General features: G+C 35.1%; 1 protein-coding gene across 16 annotated transcripts in view; it reads right to left on the minus strand.

Moving 5' to 3' along the window:
- LOC129255853 (intermembrane lipid transfer protein VPS13A-like) overlaps nt 1-23476 on the minus strand; it is a 110256-nt gene that overhangs the window by 81239 nt on the left and 5541 nt on the right. For all 16 annotated transcript variants that reach the window (XM_064096467.1, XM_064096463.1, XM_064096468.1 and 13 more), the window contains exons 2-14: nt 19278-19321; nt 13505-13643; nt 11037-11144; nt 10367-10530; nt 9633-9692; nt 8098-8178; nt 6682-6739; nt 5911-6038; nt 3844-3950; nt 3141-3312; nt 2276-2471; nt 1227-1324; nt 342-487 (exon numbers count right to left, since the gene is read on the minus strand). In XM_064096467.1, coding sequence (XP_063952537.1) covers nt 342-487; nt 1227-1324; nt 2276-2471; nt 3141-3312; nt 3844-3950; nt 5911-6038; nt 6682-6739; nt 8098-8178; nt 9633-9692; nt 10367-10530; nt 11037-11144; nt 13505-13643; nt 19278-19321 — 1501 coding nt within the window. The remainder of the gene's footprint in view (nt 1-341; nt 488-1226; nt 1325-2275; nt 2472-3140; nt 3313-3843; nt 3951-5910; nt 6039-6681; nt 6740-8097; nt 8179-9632; nt 9693-10366; nt 10531-11036; nt 11145-13504; nt 13644-19277; nt 19322-23476) is intronic.

Below are 23476 nucleotides of genomic sequence, written 5' to 3' on the forward strand. Positions count from 1 at the left end.
AGATCACTTTCTTCTTCAACAACCTAACGCTGTGACCCCTAACAAATACCAGTTATGATCGAGCCTTTTCTGTGTTTGCCCCAATGTAGTGAGATATTTTTTTGATAATGAAAATATAAACTAATAAAAAACATATATAGTATACACATTTGTATTGTCACCAGAAATTGTAATTTTGTATCATTCTGTCTATGTGTATGCATTTGTACTTTGTAAACCCAATGACAAATTTCATTAACAGACAATAAGTATATTCAATTCAATCCTTCATGACAATACTGTGTATTTAGACTGAATTCAAGAGAAAATGAGAAAACTATTGATAATCTCTTTGTTCTTACTTGATTGCTTCTGCTGCTGGTCGTTGTTTGAAGACTGCACCTAGGTCTGTGACAGCAAGGTTAATGATCTGTAATTCATCATCGTCATCCTCATAGAGCTTGACACTGGTTTCCAACAACTTGAAGTTTGCATCCACTCCAACATACTGAAAACAATATCAATTAGTATGAAATAGTTCGGTTATTTTAGGCATTGAGATTGGTCTAAACATGTCACATGACATCCAACTTGATTGCTCCACCCTGGCTTATCATAGCTTGAATTCTGCACCTACTCCAACTTACTGAAAACAACACCAAATAGTATGAAATAGTTGGGTTCGTTTAGGCTTTGTGATTGGTCTAAACATGTCACATGATATCAAAGTTGATTGCCTAACACTTGTTTATCATAGCTTGAAGTTTGCCTCCACTCCAACTTCTTGAAAGCAATATCAAATAGTATAAGAATTGTGTCAGTTTATGAATTGAGATTGGTCTAAACATGTCACATGACATTCAACTTGATTGCTTATAAAAGATTTCGAACATCTTTTTAAAGTACTGCAATGGAATATAAATACTGAAACATTAAAATAAGGACTATCTTCAATGATAATCATTTCAATGGGATATTCTTTCTAAATCATGCTAAATAAGATCAGAAATAAACAGTCTTTCGGAAAATCATTATTCAATCATTTTATTTACCTTTGCAGTTCTGATTTAATAAAACACTGTATAAAATTGAAAAAAATCTAACCCATGGCATGCTAAGTGACAAGAATATCAAATTCTTCAGCAGATATTCAGAACTCGGGTTTAGATAAAACTCAAGATTAAAGTTGTGACTTAACTATGGAAAGCCAAATGTGACACGAATCTAAAGTAAATTGGCTTGCTTACATCTTTAGGTAGAGTAGTATTAACGGAAGTCTCACTGTATCCTATAGCAGAATACAGCTTGGCTTTCTCGTCCTCTGTCATAGCCTCCTGGAATTTATCTAAGAAAATATTCAAACAATAATCATTTATCATCATAAACATCACTGGCATACATATGGGGGAGGGGCTTGGTTTCCCACAGCGTCGTGGCCCAGCGGATTAGTCTCCGGACTTTGAAACAGAGGGTCGTGGGTTCAATTCCAGCCATGGCGTAATTTCCTTCAGCAAGGAATTCATCCACAGTGTGCTGCACTCAACCCAGGTGAGGTAAATGGGTACCGGCAGGAAGTAATTCCTCAAAAAGCTGTGTGCACCTGAATGGATAGCCTAGCTTAGCCGGGTAATAATAATAGCAGGGCCCGCTGGGAGAACAGTTTTCGGAACTGAAGTGGCTACCCTGGGTAAATATACCGTTATTATTATTATTATTATTACAATCATGCCTAATTGCACGATTGAATACATCTTACATGTTACGTGGCACATGGATAATTTGACTAGTTATTAATCAATGATACACCAATGAGATGGCATAATTTATAGTCACTTATAATAGTAACGTATACCTTGTAAGTTTCATGAAACAGAACCAGGAATTTATTTTTCTGGTATCGCATTGCAATTCGCGCCACATCTTTTAATGACTGCTACACAAAAAGTCGGTTGCGTGGCCAATTTTTTTCATTGGACTGTAGAGCACTTAGTTGAGAGCTTTTCTCTTGTGGCTAAAATTGCTATTCAGATTTAGTAAGAAAAACTAACCCCCTGAGAACCCATATAATGTCTACCTGCTACAGTCAAGATGGCCTCCTCGCTAATAAGTTCAAGAAAGCCGTTAAATCCCATCTATTTTGCTAAGAACGCAATGAATCGCATGGACTAAGCTGACAATTTTGAGGTATTGAATTATTGTTTTAGTGTGGGTGCAGTGCTTTGTAACCGAAAGGAAATGGCGCAATATCAAATGTCTATTGGAATGGATTGGATATTTAAATTCCTAATGAACATACCAGCAATAGATGATAGGTCATCTTCATCTTCCTCCTTCTTCTTCTTATCTTTCTTTCCTCCACCCCACCATCCTCCGAGCCATCCTCCGCTCTCTGCTTTCTCTTTCTTCTTCTTCAAACCCTTCTTCTTGAACTCTACCTCGGCCTGTTGTCGGCTCAGCGTGATGTTGAATACGTCAAGCTCTTTCTCCATATCCTACAATGGAACAATGCCATACAGGCAACATCAATTTCTGCAGTTGTGATACCAGGACCCGGTTTTACAAAGAATTGTGATCGATTCAAATCAAACTCAAATTGGGATTCATCTTAAATTCCAAAACCTTAAGTACATAAATTGAGATCCATCAGAATTTGACTTTGATTTGAATCAATCACAACTATTTGATAAACAGGTCCCACAAAAACCAACAAAAATCTATAACAAAAATTATAGGATTTGACTACTTCCTAATTAATCAGAGATATAAGTTCTCTGCTAATGTAAATTCATACCTTCTCCATTACAAGATGAGAACCAATACATATTCTTGTTTTTGCACTGAACTTGACCTGCTCTCTACTGTTTAGGTAAGGACTAAACATGCACAATAGTTCCACAATCAAAAGTTTAATTCTATAGTTAGTTTGTTGTGTTGTAAATTTGAAGATCATTATTCAGATAATCAGGTGCAATCTTGTGTGAACAAGATTTATCGAAATTTGCCAAGGCTCAATATTTCCTCCAGCATCAATCACTTGAATAATGATTTCTCTGGAGACAGAAGGGTTGAGACAAGGCTTTGGTTCAGAATAATGTGAGGGTAACAACTAAGGTTCTGAGGTTATCAAGGCCAAGACTGGCTTTGACTCATCAAGATCATACCTCAAGTTTCTTGAGAAGATCTTTGGAAGGTTTGTTGGTGTCCAGCTTGCTGACGTACAGACTGATGTAATCTTTGACCAGGTTACGGTGTTTGCTGATGTGGGCCCACGACCACATACGATGTCTCCGTCTGACGGTCTCCTCCAAGATACTGTTCTGAGCATAGTGCCACCTGGGAGGAACATTTACACAAGAGACAAATGGTGAGATATTGTGATACTGTTTTGAACATGTGAACATGTGAATGGGGATCATTTGGGGTACATCATAAGTGTGATTCAGCTGTAACAATAGTAATCAGACTTATATGCAGAAGCCAATAGGTATGACAATGGGAAACACTGTACCAACAAGAATGAATCAAGCCTGAAAATTAACGACAATTAGATATTTTGTACATAAAAGAACCTGGAATTGGGAAAGAAAAAGAGTGCTGGATCCTGAACTCAGGAATTTGTCTGAAAACTAATATTACTGTGCTATACAAAGAGTGCTATTGAAAGATTTTACAAAATGTTTCAATAACCATGTGATAATTATGTTTATTATATACATCCATGTATGTATGTTTGTTTGTATGGGTGTACGTATATGTGTGTGTACATACATATGTAAGTGCATTTATTTATGTATGTACATGTATAACTTGAAGTTGGAGTAAGAAATAAACTAAACCTAAAAATGTTTTGAAACAGTATCATACCATTCTTTTGCATGTCCGTGGAGGGGAACATCTGGCTTGTATTTCCTGAACGGTTCGTTGCGAGTCATTCGCTCAAACGATCCCAGCAGCTGCATCACATCTCGGTACTGCATTCACAAACAAAGAATCAAATCAAGTTTATTTATAAGTATGAAGTACCAGCTCATGAACCTTGTTTTGAAAAACAAAACATCTTTTCCCACCTGCTATTCTCTTCCTGAAAAAAATATTAAATTGCAAATAAAAATAGCACAGTTGAGCACATCACATGCACTTGGGTGTAGAATAAAACATCATTCCTATCTAGTATTTCTTGCTCAACTCCTACAAAAAAATATGAACTATATCATTTTGTCTAGATAAATAGCACAGAGTTTAATTAAAATGATTGAACATGGTCATATATTGATTTGGTTTAAATTTCCCAAGTTGCGATGGTAAAATGAATCATTTCAGAAATTTGTAAGGTAAAATCGTAAAAGACTATACTTAACTTAAATAGCATTCACAAGGCCTCTCTTTCTCTATTTCTACATTTATGCTTTACAAAAATCAGAAGTCTGAAATAATGATCATGATAATGTTTTTTTTTCAAAAATCAAATCAATGAGTACTAATCACAATTCTCGCTACCCCAAATAGCGATTTCCCCGAGATCCGGGAAAATCCCTGTAACGCGCATTGCATTATGGGATAGCTTTTCGGTATTACAACTTCCTGTTCGGAAGTCCAATGCACTGTTTTGCCATTCAGATCAACAGTGCCGTCATGCACAACACAACGTTGCTTTCGCTCGGAAAGTTCGTGATCACAACCCTCTCTTTCACGATACATTTTAACGGCATTTTCTGCTTAATTAAGTCACTAATTCTGCCCAAGCTTTCCATTGCAAGGTATTCCTCTGTCAGTTAAGATTTGTTTAAGTTCCGAAACTGATTTTTTATCCATTTTGTGGTCGAAGAAAAATTGAACGGAATGAATGCTGTATATATTTAGCGTCTAGTCGAATACGATCGTGATGTCAGGCCGGTCGCTAAATGCAAAATTTTAAGATATTCATTTTTGTTTAATTTTTTTATAACCAAATAAAAACATGAATAAAAATTATTTTCACGTGAAATATATTTTTCATTTTTGTTTATAATTCAAATGGAATCAAAACTGACCAAATTGAATAAAAAGTATTATAATCTGTACATATTACGCTGATTGGCATCGATTTCAGCGTGGTGGAAAACTCAGTATCGCGAACCTCGCGCAAGCATGACTCTGAACCGGAAGTGGTGATGACGACCCGACGGAGTGAAAATTATCTCGTCTCGCGCATTATGAGATTTTTGTTCCTATTTGGGGTAGTGAGAATTCGTCAGCATTCATCCGTACCGTCATACGAGTCAATTTTGGTCAAAAAATCAATTGTGAGATTTTTGAAGAAAATGAATGTTCAAGTTTTATTCTATATGTAATTACATTTCTAGGCAGCAATTTCTTTTAGTTTCTGACATATGTGGTGATTTTCATGGCGATGCCATACATTTTTTTTTAAATGTGCAATTCCCATTGGAAACGTGTACTAATATAGCAAAGCAAACAACAGCTGTGAGCACCAAATATATGCAAATGCGCAACCAGTCAAACCGTCGTATCCACACTGCATTGACTTTGCATGTGAAAGAGCGACGTGACGCTGTGCTTGATCACGCGCATTGAAATCACGGTCAGGGCTGTTGTATTCCCTATGGCATTTTTGTACAGGAAAAATCTAAACCGCTCAAACAGAAATTACAAGCATGTAGCTCTTTTGCAATATTTTCTCAGATCGTTGGTTTTGTGTAAAACTGAAGATACCAATGTCAAGCAGTTGTCTTGGTCTTTCCAACCACATATTTTTCTAGCAATGAAAATATTGTAAGGCTGGGGAACAAAGTGTGGAAATCACAGTAAACTTTAAAGTCAATTTTCTCTGAAATGGGTTTGCGCTGTCGTATGTGTGATACGATGGTTTGGATGATCGCCGCCGACGAATTGTACTCCAGATGTTCCAAGAATGAAGTTCTCAGAACTTACTTGTTTGCGACGGAGAGCCACACCAATGCTTTGTATGACCAAGTTGACATAGGCTTGAGGGACAGATAGGTTGGACTCTGGTTTGGGATTGAGCCTTAGCTGGGCTTGTGATGAGATGGGCTCTATCACTGCAAGTTTACAACAACAACAAAAATCACAAATGAAGATTAATGAAATAGAGAAGTGTCCATTCTTAGGCTGATATTTCAGATAATAAAGTAAAAACATTCATCAGAGGTTGGACTCTGGTATGGGGTTAAGCCTTAACTGGGACTGAGATGAGGATGGCTTGATCACTGGAAGTTTATAACAAGTGGAACACCTCTGGCAGTCTCGCCTGCATTACAGAATTCAATATATCAGCAGTGCTGACTTTGAAAACAACTGAAGATGAATAATTTATTAAAAAACAACACCATTCATACTAAGTTAATTGACCCCAAATGACCTTTAACCTTGACCATGTGAAAGACACAAAATGATCAGTGATACTTGATTACCCTTTTGTTCAGGTTTCATGCAATATATCCATTTACTTTCGAAGATACAATACTGTTTCAAAACTTAACTATGGTTAAGATTTCAATGTTGATATCACAACATAGTCAAAGTTCAGTAACAGATCTTCATCTACAGTGGCATGATGATAATAAACTATGATATTAGAGAATATACATGTATCATGAAAACATAGTTTGCTGCAACTAGATACATTAGTCTATTTAAAACCTTTGAAAAGAAGAGAAGAGTACAATTGTATAACCAACTTACAGTATTGATATCCCTTTGGTATACTGCCTTCTGTACCAATAGAGCTCTTCATGATATCCTGTTATGATAAAATGAATTAAGAAATAATAACAACAACGACAACAATACTACTAATAATAATGATAATTACGATAATGATAATAATAATAATAATCATAACAATAATAATGATGATGATGATGATGATGATTATAATAATAACAATAACAATAATAATAATAATTTAAAAAAAAATAATAATATAAATTATAATTATAATATTGATAACAAAAATAATGATAATATAGGATGTTTGCATAGTGCACTTATCCACCTTGTTAGGTGCTCAAGGCACTTCTATATTACCCCTCGTCAGCTTGGCAGCCGATTCCGGTGCTTACAGCTTTTCGAGGAATCACTTTCGGTACCCATTTACCTCCATTGGGTTGAGTGCAGCACATTGTGGATAATTTCTTGCGGAAGGAAATTACGCCATGGCTGAGATTCGAACCCATAACCTTCTGTTTCAAATTCTGGAAACAATCCACTGGGTCACAATGCTCCACAATATCAAGTTGATATAAATATTAACTGCAAATATCACTTTGATGATTACTCAGTAAATATCAAATAATTCCAAAATATTTTCATTATTGATATCATTACATTCTCCAAAAACCATCATAACAATACAAAATTATTACAATAAGTTCATGGTGTTATCGACTGCCACAGATTTCAACTTTGGAAAGAGTATTTTATTTGTAAGACTTTATTCCTTTGTGAATTTTCAATTCAAATCTTTATCTTATTCTAAAATCTATTCTATTTTATGCAAAAGAGAGAACAAATAATTTAGAAGTTCATAATCATTTCGTAATATCAATAAATATCAATACAAACTTATATCAGTAAAAAAAAATTTTTTTTTTTCTTTTTATTTGAGTTTTAATCATTCAAAACAGAATTGAAAATGATGGTTGCTTTTCTCACTCTCATTTAAACCGTGGTTTTTATGCTCATTGTTTATTTAACAACTGGTATCATGCTTAAAGTGTTAACAAAAGTCAATTGTATTCATCATTATACTATAGGTTTCATACAAAAACAGAAAACTTGAAATAATGGATACCAACTATTACTGATTTTAAGAAATTATAATAACACCATAATTTTACAACATAGTTTACCTCTGCAGCCTTTCAAGAATAAGGTCCTGGCCTAGAGTTTGTGTAAAAAAACACACAAGACTGTTTCATTAGCTTGTTATCAATGGCAAGTTACAAGCTACTGTTTATAAAACAATTGAAATCCTGCATTTGGATTGATCAAGATCAAAGTTATCATGAATTTCTAGTATTTGTGAATGAAAATAGGTTTCATGAAAGAGGGCCCAGGTCCTTTTTTTTAAATATGTAACTCGATACGAATACTTACCAGCATTTCTTGCCTATCCTTGGTGGTATACATATCAGACCCTGTGTTGAAGTAGACAGCTAGAGAATCAAGTCGAAGCATCTGAGAAATTGAAGAATTAGAGCAACCGGGAGAGTGATAAAAACTAAATACACATATTTCAAAGACGATCTTGTATTGGTGTGTCACCAATCATGTATCTTGTACTATATAATCATACTTATTACAAATAAAATAATTATACTTGCTTATATAACGCTTATCACTTGCTTTATCAGAAGTCTCTATTAGGGCGATTCCATGCTAGAAAAATCAGCCATTTTCACAACACTTTTCAACTTGGTGTCCAAACAAACAAGGTGTTTCAATTTGTTTTGTGGTAATATTAAAGTACTACTGGGTAGTCACGTAAAAAAGAGACAACCAACAAAAATATGTTTTCCATTGATAAATTAGGGCTGAAAATGTTACGTGTCGTACGGGACATTTCTGAATCCCGTATGAAACGTACTCAAACATTTTTGGTTGGTTATCAGTTTTTCACTTTGGTTGGTAATCAGTTTTTCACATCACTACCCTATTAAACTTTATCATTGACAAAATAGAAAGTTTTATTGCTCAAGCATTCAGCTAGGAGACTATAAATTTGTTGCCAAAAAATGTCCCGTAAGATACGTACGTATAGAATCGCCCATTAACGTCTCTACGGAAACAGCCTCTCAAAGTGGTCTCCGATGTGGTAGGTCTAGGATATTAAGACTTTTCTTGTTCGTATCTCACAAATCTTTGTGAGACAGGACCCAGACGTCCATCTCGTGAAGATTTATGATCGATTCAAGATATACAGTATAAGATCAATCTCAAAAACATGGTCGATGTATTCAATCAAACGATTTACAAAGATTCAAATCAAACTCAAATTGGGACTGCTCTGTGTAGCTGAGAGATAGGGATTTGGATAACCATCAATTTGAGTTGAACTTAAAAGCGATCGCAACTCTTTAATAGATGGGGTCATGTTATTTAGCCTTAGGGGATGTTGCAAGAAAATATTTGCAATCAATCGCAAATTATCTGCGGCAGTTTACAATTGATAGATCAATTTTAGTTGTAACCAATCAGATTTCACTGCTTGTTTCAAGAAGCAGATTACCAATCAATCTCAAATTTGCAATTAATTAAAAAACTTATGATTTATTTAAGACAGAAAATCGGCTTGCAATTGTTGCAAGTTTCTTGCAATACCCTATAAGGCAGGGGACTATTTTGATCTTCAAATTTATTCACATGCTTTATAGCCTTACGGTCTTTTTTCATAACAAATTAAGTTAATATACACAAAGAAAATTTTGGTTACAAGGGTGTTTTTATCACTTATAAGAACAGTTTCTTTCTTAATTACAATGTACAACACAAAGCTTTAAAAAATAATACATTATTACAGTTAAATCATGTCATTATGTATTCCAATAACCTCCATAGATAATCAAGTCTCCATCCTTACCTACCCCCCCCCCCCACCCCCAAAGCAAAGAACAAAAGGGAAAATTAGTTACCTTATGTACAAGCTGGACTGTTTGGTCTACAACACAAGGAAGCCAATTTTCATCGGTTGTCTGAAATGGAAAAAAAAAAACATAAAATCATAACAAATGGCAATTAGATAAAGTGTGTTAGGTACATGTATGTCACAAAAGGACTTGTTTGAGAAAAAAAAATTATCATGAATTGTTAAAGTGGTATTTAACTTCATACTTGCACTAATTACTTTTATACACATGCATGCACTTTTGGTTTGTTACTTTTAATCACACGTACAATGGGAATTTCACTATGTATGTTAAAGCTAATCCAGTATAATCAAGCTGTAACCATGGGTCTTTAAAAATACATATGTATTGAATCGACAGTCATTCCTTTGACTTTAACACAATTATCCATCCATCCATATTTTATCGTTCGAAATAGACATGAAATGAAATACTCCAAAAATTTGCTTTGCCCAATTAATCGTGGGCCCGGCAGCCGCTGTGCAGCGCCAGATCGACGAGACTCTATCCCTTTAATTGTTGAACGCCAAACAGGGTAGCAGCAACTACCATCTTTTAACGTCTTTTGGTCTGACGCGGCCGGGGTTTGAACTCCCGAACTCCCGGTTGTGAGACGGACGCTCTACCAACTGAGCCAACACACCACAGTAAAACTGCAATAGAGTGCATTGATTGGATGAAGGCTCATTTTGTCACAAAATTCTAGCTTTAATATTCTGTGAAACAAGGACCCGATTTACCTCCAATGAGATGTTTTGAAGCGTAGCCCCGAGAGCAAACGGAGCCTTGGGATTGGTCGTCCTGTCCTCGTATCTGATGTGAATATCACAAACCTTCACCTGGACATTCTTGACGACCTGCATGGCGAGCTTCTCAGCAAAGGAATCTGCCTTGGGGTCTTTCACTTTAAGAAAGAAAGATGACAAATGAAAGAATTGTTCTGATCTAGACATAGACAAACTTGATCCACATACAGTTTGGTGGAGATATCAGATAAATACATTTTCAAATAAAAATGAAAAATATATATACACCATATTAGCATAGTCAAGGATAAGACCTCAAAGACTAGATAAGCTTAGCCTCATCCCCCCCCCCCCATCCCTACAATATGAACGGCCCATAATATTATCAATTTGAAGATATTTTGAGATTATTTACAGTCAAAGATAATTTACCGCAGAAAGATAGATAATGGTGCGTTAAAAGTGGGTAGTTTTTCCTTTCAATCCTGGCCATGCCTATGTCTTGCATTAAAACTGAGAGATTTCCTCTTATCAACATACATGTAGGACATACAGATATAGGAATTTTGGGGGCCATCTTGATCCGCTCGTATCAGTATGTCATTTATATATATCGATGGGCTGTTGCATCTGAAAGCTCTTATGCGATTAATGCATATAATACCTTTATCCTTTTCTTTCTCTTTGGTCTTGGCATCTTCCACTCTCTGTAGAGTTCTTTGCTTGGCTTCAAATTTCTGTTTCTTGTCCTTTTCGGCATTGTACTTGATATCTGATGGAGCAACGACAACAACAAAAAAATATTCATATCATCATCTGCACAAATCTGTTAGTATTTAAAGAGAAACTTTGATTTGCAGCACAAGTGTCCTTTGTCAAGATGGTAATTCACATTTTGACGTTCTTTTAGAATGGTGTTAAATAAGTATCTATCAGGTATGTACCGGTATATATCATGTTAACCTTTTTTTTTTCAAAGGCATCCATCAGTTTGGTGGTGAAGGCTAGGGAAGGGATGACCCCCCCCCCCCTTATAATAACATTAAATTACTACTCTGATTTCTGAATAACAGTAAACCGTGGAGGATTATTTCTTGTAGAATGTACTTCTTGGTGCTGAAAACAATACGATGATATGATTCTATGTTGTATGTGTTTCATACAAAGATAAAATACACATGAACAAACAAAAAATAGATCGTACAATATAAATGAAAAGTAAAGATAACTGATTACTCTATCTAAATAAACAAAATTAATTTTTATCTACCACACATGCACTTCCTGTCTTGAGCTGGATCAAAGTACATTTAATATGTACTTTAAGCTACAAAAAACCCACTGTTAAATTTAGCCCAAGGCTCTACGATACACCATTCACAGTGCGCATTTTAATCATCATGCAGTTTCCCAATAGTAGGCATAAAAAATTTTGATTGCAACAAAAGATAATAAAGGAAGTGTATAACGAAAAGTAAATAGAGATTCAACGTGTTTTAGATTGTGACATCTTGATTATAGTCATGTGATGTAATTCAATTCGTGAATTATAAATTCTTAGTTATCAACTCTTCAAGCTTACTATCAGTTTCCTTTATCATAAAGCTAATATTTTTTGGCTATCATTGATATGTTATATTTCTACATCAATATATAGGATCTTACTTGTCAGGAAAGAATAAATCAGTGAATTGATTCTTGAATCTGTGTTATATATATAGATATATATATATATATATACATAAACATTTTTTTTAAATATCAATTCTCTATAATCTCTTCTGCTACAATAAAAATTGGAAATAAACTTAACTAGTAACTGCACTTACGTAAGAGTACAGTCACATACATGTACTTTAGGGTCAACAGACTTCACATAAATCAATTTACACTTCACTATTAAAAGTACTGTATATTAAAAATTAACAATTACCAGCATTTACTACATTTCAGAAGACAATGACGGGCAATAGCCTAATAAAAAGCAGTGACTTTCGGTTGATTGATTTGATAGTACACTTTCATAGCAGCCTCAATTAGCTCATTAGCTCACTTCAGTTGAATATTGTTGAAATCCGTAATTGACACAAAGGAGCCACAAGTTTTAAAGAAAAAAAAAGTTTGATTTATCATTTACCAAACCTTCATTGGCACTACACAAAGTACACATCATGTAAATTCTTATGTGTATAGTACTCTAGAATATCTAAGAAGTTTTAATAACTTCTTTGTACACCTATAACCATAAAATTTCTTTTGAAGTCTGTACAGCATTACAGATAAAAACTTCCAAACAGAACAAAAAATGCTGACCCAATCAACAACAGTATTGGCTCTACAGTGCGTAGAACCTTTATTGCTGAAAAATTCCAACTGGCACTAAATAATTAAGGTAATGATAGTAGTGATGATGATGATGATTAATAATGATGATAATAATAATAATAATAATAATAACAACAACAATAACAATGAAAATGACCCAATCAACAACAGTATTGGCTCTACAGTGCGTAGAACCTTTATCGCTGAAAAATTCCAACTGGCACTAAATAATTATCGTAATGATAGTAATAATGATGATGATTATTATGATGATAATGATAATGATGATAATAATAATAACATATTATACCCAGGGTAGCCACTTCAGTTCTGAAAACTATTTTCCCAGCGGGCCCTGCATCTAATATCATTATTTTTATCCCAGCTTTAACATGGCTACTACCTTGATCAGGCACTCAAGCATTAAAGAAATTTATTCCTACTGCGTACCCAATCACCTAACCTGGGTTGAGTGCAGCAAAATGTGGGTAAATTTCTTGCTGAAAGAAAACATGCCATGGCTTTGTACCCAACCCACATCCCTCAGATTGAAAGACGAGAGTCATATCCTCTAGACCACGACACCCCTCAATGCAATATCACACCAACCTGCCCGGAACTAAATTCTTCACTGTCACAGAAAATTGTATTCTAAATGTTTGAAGCCCTGAAAAGGGAACTAGTTTTCATCCCCATGAAACCACTCCCCACATCCATAACTTCCACCACGAAAAGGTCCTTGGTGAAATCTCTGCTGAACAAGAAGAGAAACAGACCCAGTCTTAGTTAACCACTAATATGTCTTACCAGCATTTGGGGCTGCAACAACGTACAATCCTTCAAGAGTGGCTACGACTGGAGCAGAGTAGATGTTCTTCCATGGAATCTTCAGGGTGAGCTTTCCAATGTTACCAACCTTGATCTTAACTGGAAGGTCAAGTTCATCCTATCAAAACAAGAAAGAAATACAAGAGTGACAAGGACACTAATAACAATTAATAAATAATAGTTACATTTATATAGCGCATAATGCTTAATAGTTGCTTAGAAGCGCTTTGCATAGTACAGTAATTATTATCCCAGTCATCAGATCCTGGCATGCCCGCATACAATGTGCACTTTCTCCACTCCCTGGGGAGCATTCCAAAAAGAGTTCTAAGACTCAATTGCTAGGCATACCTGTACAACATAAGCATTCGCATCCTATGGGGTGCCCATTTAACACGTGGGTGGAGAGTGGAAAAACACAAGATAGTTGCTACGACTAGAGGAGAGTAGATATTCTCCAACAGAATCTTTAGAGTGAGCTTTCTGATGTTACCAACCTTCATCTTAACTAAAGAGTTAAATTCAACCTTTAAAAACTTATAAAAACCACCTTAACCTAAATAATAATAAAATGGTAATCCTATTAATTTGTAAACCTTCAATTGCAGTTTGATACTATTTGGTGGTCTTACCATTTTGTTGGCTTAGTAATGGGGGGGGGGGTGGAATACATTTATACCATTCTGTCTCTTCTATACATAGTCAAAGCAGCTACAGAAGCAAATTAACTTTGGATTACAGAGGCACCCTGGGAACCGGAAGGGTGCTGTACAAATCCTGCTGGTCAAATCACACTACCTCATATGTAAGTGACTCTTGTACCCAAGAAGGAAAAAAGTACATGGGGGCTTGGGGTGAAATTTGTTCCTAAAATGCCCTAGAGAGCCTTGGGAAAAATATTTTTGTCCAAAAGCCCCTGGCCTGCTGGTAACAAATGCAGGACCAAATGTTTCTTGTGTACAACGATTTGTGACTTTTTACATTGAACTGTACATATGTTGAATGAAACGTTAATTCAAACTTTCAATAAATGAACATTTACACTGAATCATCATCTTTTCCTAAGAACTCCTAACCCTAAAGCGAAGGCAAACAACAATAACTCTACTCCTCCCCAGCCCCCCCCCCCTCCTAATGCAGAATATTTATTGACCTGCCTTTTCGTGTATTGTCCTCAGGCTTTTCAAATCCTATTATAATCTAGGCAAGAGGCAGCTAATCAAGAAACTAATTTTGAAATTTATCCTCGAGTACAAATATATGCAGACAACATGTGAGTGCTTTCACATGAGAATTTGAACCCAAAGTAAAATTAAATAATTTCATTGGAGAGGACTTTAGCCTCTCGTTTCCTGCTTGTTTGCTACAAACCATGCTTCCTGAGAAATCAAGTTAATAACCAATACCAGTAACCAATATAACCACCAATGTTAGGAAGAATTATTTTCAGTTCAACTTCTCGTGTAAAAAGCCCTCTGTGTCTGGCCTACAAGTACTCATGAGGTCAATGGACCACAGCCTGTCTACTGGACCCTACACATCTAATTAGCTACCATTCCCAGGCATCGTTTCCTGTCCCAGGGGTCGTTTATCAGAGCAGGTTGACCCCTTCAATTTTCTTCCTCACTTCTGCTGAATGGTCAATACAATCATGGATGTGTTTCTTTTTATTAGAAGAAAAAACACACTTGGAACACAAAAAAGTTTAACCCACCTTGTGGGTCATTAGCCCATTGTGCAAGAGATTGCCCCCCCCCCCCCTCTCCCCTCTACAGTAAATTAATGAAATGAACACTAGTACTCAATTTGATATTGACATAAAAATTGAAATGAATAAACAACAAAGGACCTTTGAAGTTAGACCCACATGTCATTTTGTGAATGGTCAGATGTTAATATGCCTAAAGTTGCATTGTTCTTAATTTGGAAAAATGTTTGAATACATAGTACATATTCAATTTCTTTGAGATCGGATGACCATTCAAGAACTTTTGATGGACAAAGCGAAAACAGGACTGACAACTATTGTAGACATGAATCATAAACTGAAAATAAATCTAGAAAATCCATTGACATGGTTAAAGCATGATCTCCAAAATTTAGAACTGTGTATTCACAAACCACATTCACACATTAAGGCCGACTTGATTTCTCTATTTCTTCATCATACAGCATCACAGGCCTATATATAACATGTATATATATATATATATATATATATATATATAAGTATATATATATATATATATATATATATATATAAAAGTATATATATATATATATATATATATATATAAATTTGGGGGGGGGGGTACAAGCAATAATGTTTTTTTTCATAATAAACTGAATTCAAATATATGCATCTAATGTCATATGTGGCTAGACAGCCTCCATTTTGGATGATGGATGAACGATCAACCAAACCCACAAAGCAGGAGGCCAAACATGCTTTCACCATGACTTCAATAATCTGTCATCACCAGTATCACTGACAGTGACAGTGCCACCATCAATAAAGGGACAAGTGTCATTTGTATCTCATTATCATCAAGTATACTACTGGAACAGACATCAATTGGTTGCTAATCTTAAGCAGGGGACCTGTTTTATACACAAGTTTTATGATAAATTTACCATGATACATGTAGGTCTTAAAGATTGATTTTGATTGGCAACTGAGCCCTAGCTATTTTGCTACCATGGTAGACTTTACATTTACAGTACACATACCATGGTTGTATTAAAGTGACCATAACTACAAATCATTTGTGAAAAAAAACAATTTAGGGCCCCTGGTTCAATTCAATAATTCAATATTGTAATAAATAAGTTATCATTAATTCATGACCAAAAGTCATCAAAGAATTCAGAATAATGTATTGATATTCACAAGACTTCTCTTTAACTGTAGGACCAATGTTGTATTTTATTTATGGGGAAAACCCAGCTGCATGAATCAAATTCAAATATGGATTGCTGTTTCAAAGATTTTTTACAGGTTATCATATTATCATTCAGTAATGGAGTGAGCCTCTATTCTTGTATAGTTCGAGAAGGAGCGTGAACATCATATTGTCCTTTCTCTTGTGTTTATCTATTCTATAGTCCTATCTGATTTATCACGTTCAAATATTTCTGTCTACATGAATGTTCTCTAAATCTGTCTTCCTAGATGTATCTATCCATCAATCCATCCATCCATCCATGATCCATCCATTAATTAAAGATGGATGGATGAAGATAAAGTCTTAAAGGTCAAGTCCACCCCAAGAAAGTCTTTATTTGAATCAATAGAGAAAAATCAACCGAGCATAACACTGAAAATTTCATCCAAATCGGATGTTTAAATAAGAAAGTTATGACATTTTAGAATTTCACTTATTTTCCACAAAACAGTTCTATGCATAACTCAGTGGTATGCAAATGAGAGAGTTGATGATGTCCCTCACTCACTATTTCTTTTGTTTTGTATTGTTTGAATTATGCAATATTACATTTTTCACTTATTTGACAATAATGGCCAACTTGTTTGAGCCAAGAAATGTATGGTAATCAATTACACATTAACTTTCTTACTTTACATCCCATTTTGATGAAATTTTCATTAATTGTTGTGCTTGTTGGATTTTTCTCTTTTTATTCAAATCAACTTTATTGTTGGGGTGGACTTGTCATTTAAATACAAAAATGTCATTCACAGGTCCATCATGATTTCAAATTTCTCTACCAAGTATACAGTACACTCAGAAAGTGTAAACATTACAACAAACTCACAGATGTTCATATCATCTTTAATCTTGAAAACATTCCAACTTCATCCCTTTGACTGAGAGGCACAGTGATGTCAGCCATGACCACGTTCCTAAATCGTTACCAGTACCAATGTTCTCATAGCGAGCACAGCATGTTTCAATAATCTGGCACATATTTGCTGGCCAGACAGGGTATACATGTAACTATAACCATGGAGTAGTAGGTCCATGGTATGACCAACTCCCTGGTATAAACAGCAGCGAACAAACTATAATTCACGATACCAATTGTCTACATGTGTACATCAATAGCTGTAAACACATAACTCACAAAAGCAACTTCATATCAGAATAATACTGTGAGTATTTTCCCCTGAATATAGGTAGGCCTACATTTCATTTGGCATGTCAACATCGAGGACTGCTTACATATTGATATCAATTTAAAACATTGTGCGTGTTATATCCTCTCTTTTACCATCAAAATTGAGAAATAGGAATTATCAGTTTTCTTGTTGTCCAAAATCTAGGATGGCCTGCACTTCTTTCACATACAAGGCTTAGACATATATGTGACATTCTCACAAGCCAACTCCCCATGCCAATTTAGTCATACACAATACATGTACGCATCACATAAAATCTGTAAATTACTTCTGTAGCCTCTCGACTATGTACAGTACATATTTGCATGTTCCACGGAATGTCATACTATTCTTTTTTTACAAATTATATTAGCTCAATAGTATCTCCAAAAAAAAAATTAAAATGCATTATCAAAGTCAAAAGGGTACAATAACTATGATTCATATAGATCAATATATTTTCCTGATTGTATTATAAATGTTTGTTACTACATGTAGGTACTTATTACCGACATTTGATGTTACAAGCTTGCCTGTTAGTTTCTACATGTACAATGAAACTTGCTTTCCTTTTTGTAAACAATAAAAATACTGGTAAGCAATTATATAGGAACAAGAATACTACAAGATTTTGGCCAAAAAGATGTACAACAAACATATTTTTACCCAACCCTTTTTTTATATACAAGTACTAAACTAATAAATGCCAACCAATAAACGGTAATCATAAAATGCAATCATTATACGATGCCCATATTGTACTTCAGTACACTCTAGTCTGCAAGTACAGACCTTAATTGAGCAATACAAGAATGTATTTGGCCTTGAAAGACACCTAGTCCAATGTCTGTTTCATGCTAGGTAGTCTCCGAGCACAGACTCTAATTCAACACCTTACCAAATTATACTGTGTCTAGGGTGGAGACTAGACTCTAACCCTCTGTTCTGGTGGGAGCAGTAAATCACTGTATCTACATGTAGTCTCCAAACTCAGACTCTGCATTATGCACTGTGGGTTTGTGCCTGCAGACTAGCCTATGGTGCTAGCCCAGGCACAAACCATTCCCTTGGATTTCTCTTTAATAGTCTACTATTCAGACCTCTATTACAGCGTGGAATCTAACACTCTTTGTGTCATACATTCAAACCAGGGATAGCTCTGGATATCAGTTGTACGGTGATACTGAAAGGTCTCAAGACCCTGGATTAGCGTTGTTATTGATTTTTTCTCCCTCAATAATGTGTACTCGACTACTGGCTACATTTATACGTGTATGTACTGTATGAACACGAGCTGTAAACTGCCAGCGTAAAGCCAGCAAGCCAAGTATTATTTCCTTTTTTGCTGTCTAACCTAAATGTAGCAGCCCTGTTCAGGACATGCAAAAACAGACTTGTTATGAATTTGAACATTTACAATGATACAATTATCATATTCTAAGCAAGTAGACACAGTAAAATAGATTAGCGTGATACATACAAGTACATAACATGTTCAAAATACTATCATAGATGCTTATAACATTAAAGATATAACATCCACGAAGAATTAAGATATTCAGCATCTGAATGCCCTATTGACGTAAATTCATTGAAATTATAATGAAATGAAGAATAATGAAAGATCATAATTACCAGAGCACCTTCCTTCACAAATAGGTTTTGAAGAACAACATCACCTACAGAAAGAAAATAAAAGAAAATGAGAATCTCATTAGCAAATTATGAGAGTGGTGCGTATAGGCATCGAATTTGGGCGAGTAAGCTTAAAAAAATAATTTGCCTGCACATTAATTGTCCTATAATTTTATTACTAAATGTTAACAAATTCTGATACAAGCAAGCTCCGTAGCCAATTAGGTTTAATGGTGGGGGGGACAAAAAAAGAGTTGATAAACACGCTCTTTCATTCACCCTATATGTACCAAGGATGTTACATCTTCTTGAAGAAGAATTTTGCTTTTGAATTCTACCAATACCACTTTTTCCCAAACACTTGGCTTTCAGTGTAGACAAACTCAATCTATCATTCTTTCCAATGCTCTATACTATAAATGCCATCATGTGATTTCCAATTCTATTGTGATTTAAGGTTCATTAATTAATTGGCCCATTACAGCCCACTACATATGTGTAATTAATTATTCCTGTCCGCATGTAGGCTTAATTGTAAGCATACCTCTACAATAAATACACATTTGAGGCCTTTTCTGTGCTTATTGTCTATAACATGCATTTAATTACTCATGTCTGGCAGTCTGTAGTGTACTGTACAGGTAACCCGCCATTCATTCTAAAGTACAGTATTAACTGACAAGTATTATGACACCTGGGGCCCGTCTTACAAAGAGTCACGATTGATCTGATCAATCGTAACTATGGACGGCCAGCAACTCCAACATCTATTATGCACGTTTGTTCAAAATATTTTCTAGCTATGATGTATATTCATGCATTCATTGTTTTCTTGAAAATTGACTGCACTTCTCTTTGTTTACAGAGGACATTGTGCAAATTGTTCGTAGAAAAAAGTATGACACTGATGGATTTCCATAGAGTTACGATTGATTGGATCAATCGTAACTCTTTGTGAGACGGGGCCCTGGTATCTCAACCAAATGCCAATACATATGTTTGTTATTCCATACTGATATTAAACCTACATATAATAATCTTTGTAAGAATATTAAACCTAATAATCTTTGTACGACTGCAACAATAAAACAAGGTACTGGTACCCTGTAGGTCTCTCAATGCATGGCTAGAACGGAGCGAACCCTGGGGAAAATAATCATCTATAATACTGTATATGTGTGGGAGTAAATATGAATGGTTTTCAATCTTTTTTTTATTCATATGATGGATAACCCACACCCCCACAACAGCCTCAACAAAAGATGACAGATCGTTTGCTTTTTAATAACATCCATGCATGTTTAGTTTTCATTTTCTGTATGAATATGAACAAGAAAATAAAGAAATATGACATGTTGCTAATTCAGCTCACATAATTTAATTACAGCGATGTAAGATTCAACTTTAACGTTAAAGGGCCTACGTGTATATACCAAACATTTTTACCCTCTGATAGTGCTGTTGTCACTTGTTTCGTCATAACACCTTCAGGACGGCATTGCAGATTTAGGCTCTACATATATGGCCAAAATATTTACATTCTATATTAAGTACCAGTAAAAAATGATGTCTAGTATACATTTACAAAACACATAATCATTGAGAAAAAAATATATTTGCTAATTAATTGCTATCACGTAGTAACACAGGATTAATTCGTCCCTTTTCCCTCGAAAGGTTTGAAATATTGATTTCTGCAACCACCAAGTTCCCAGTGCAGTATACTGTGTTTATACATGTATAGAACTCATCAAAAACCTTTTGATCTGGATTAGTGTACACTCCAGCGCACTCAAAGTGTAGCACAAGGTCATCATCGGCAGCTCATAATGATCAAGAGGTGTATTTACATCAACTTGGCAAGAAAAAAAATACCAGTTAGGTCTTTTAGTAACAGCGAGAATTCGGGGTTCAGGCTCTAACAGATATGCACTTCCCATGTACACCAGGCTGCAATACATACATACATAATCGTGTACGAATACGCAGCCAGACTTTCACATTACTATGTGTACAAAGGATGAGCATTCATCTTTCTTTAGGTCAAGATGTCTTGTAATTTGCTTTCACACAGCAAAAATCCTAAGATGCGAGGGCTGCAAAATGTCTCCTAATATTGAAATGAATTAATCTCCTAACATTGCATGCATTTTTGTTTTGGGGAGTATTACAGGTTACCATATTTACTTTCACATATAGGCAAAAAAATAGACATTTTCTGATCAGGGTAGAATACCTGGGGCCACAAGGAGTATGACTGATGTAGCTCAGCCAATGATCCACACTTTTTTTTGAGGGGGTTGCTATTTATCACAAATATTTGATAAGCACCCCCCCCCCCCAAAAAAAAAAAAAGTTCATAAGTCGTTTTCATTGGGTGCACCTACATCTTCTGCCCCCCCTCCCCCTCCGGATTAACGCCTGCTAGTTGCACTTCATCATGTAAACAATGATATCATTTTTTATGGACCAAACAATGACAATGCATACTTTGCATAGGTCTTTGTCATATTTAGATGATGGTGATTTATAAAGGATATTCTAGATTTTGGCATACTGGTTTTCCAAAGTCAAGATTGATTGGATCGATATCACAATCCCTTGCAAAATAGGGGCCCGATTCCGAAGAAAAACCCAGGTATTTTATCCAATCAGGCCGGTGTGAATACGCATGAAGAATATGACAGGGATGAACATCTGCTCAGTCCATTCATAGACATAATGGTACAGTGTGTTTGCAGGGAATATCATTTCCTATAAAGTAACAGACAGTGGTAGCCTATGCAGACCTGATAGAGATTAACCTTTCTTCCTATTTGGGTCAACAAAGGAAGTACATGTACATGTATCTCAATCAAAGATTGAAGCATTGAATTAATAATGTTACATAGATTCATTTTCATTTGTTTGTAGTCTAACATCAACAAGGAGACAAGGGCCCCGTCTTAAAGAGTTACGGACTTATCAACCACAACTATGGAAAGCCAGCAATCCCAATATATCTAAAATCCATATGCCTATCCAAAAGTTTTCTTAATATGATGATACACCATTGTCTTGACGAAAATGGACATTTGGTGTATAATTCATAAATGAAAAATTATGACATTGGATTTCCATAGTTGAAGTTGATCAGGGGCCTGTTTGTTGTGCCAAGCTGTTGGATATTAAAATATTGACATCAACAATCACATTCAAAGGCATCATACAGTAGTGACATAGAAAATCAGTAGAGCAGGGAGTTAAATCCAATCTTCTCTTTTCAATGATCTCAATGGAATGAATGCATTCTAGAAAATCATCATTCTTATGATGATCAAGGCAAACATACAGAGGCAAAAGATTAAAGAATTTCATTCCTATTCACATCAGATAGGAAAAGCAAATAAAGCATCAGCCTCAGCCCACACATCTGTTTCAATTCTTTCATATTATATTTGTTCAAGAGCAAGCTAACACAGAAAAATGAAGAAAAAAAGAGAGGGAGGTGGGATGATTCTCTCAAAGAGAAAATATTACATTGCAAATAGTGAAAGAATTCATTATCAAAAAAAAAATGCTGCCTCACAGAAATGGATCAACAAAAAGCAAATTGTTGTGAAATTATTTTGATTTGAACATCAATTTGGGGTGTGGGAGTTGGTATTGCATTTTATTGAGCTATGAAGTATAAATGATTTGAATGTACTCTAGGCCTACCCTGCACATAGCATAGGACTACATGCAGAACTGTACAATAAATTAATTTGTTTCATTCTCACAAAATACACTGCAGATAACCACAGCTTTGAATCTGACATCTTTAATATCAGATCTCCTCATATCCACTCCCCCCCCCCCAAAAAAAAAAAAAAAAAAAAAAAGAATAGATTTAAGTTTGATACTCCAAATTTCTGAACCATGGCCCAATATTTTCCCTAAGTCAAAATCAAGGTATCAGTTTATAGATTAACATTAGACTAACTAACTTGGGGAATACTTTATGAGTTTACATCGGGGGTGGGGTGAGTGTGTCTTGCCCATCCCCAGGGTCCCCACCCCCAACAGAAAATAAAGCTTTTTTTGAGGCAGTTCTTTTCTACAGATATCTCTGCTTTGGCTATTTTCTCATTCTATGAGAGTCATCCTGAAATTGTTTACAAATTTAATATACATGTATAATCTAACGATAATAATAATAAAGAAAAAAATGTGTTGGT

Source organism: Lytechinus pictus, chromosome 3 (assembly GCF_037042905.1).
Source record: "Lytechinus pictus isolate F3 Inbred chromosome 3, Lp3.0, whole genome shotgun sequence".
Taxonomy (NCBI): domain Eukaryota; kingdom Metazoa; phylum Echinodermata; class Echinoidea; order Temnopleuroida; family Toxopneustidae; genus Lytechinus; species Lytechinus pictus.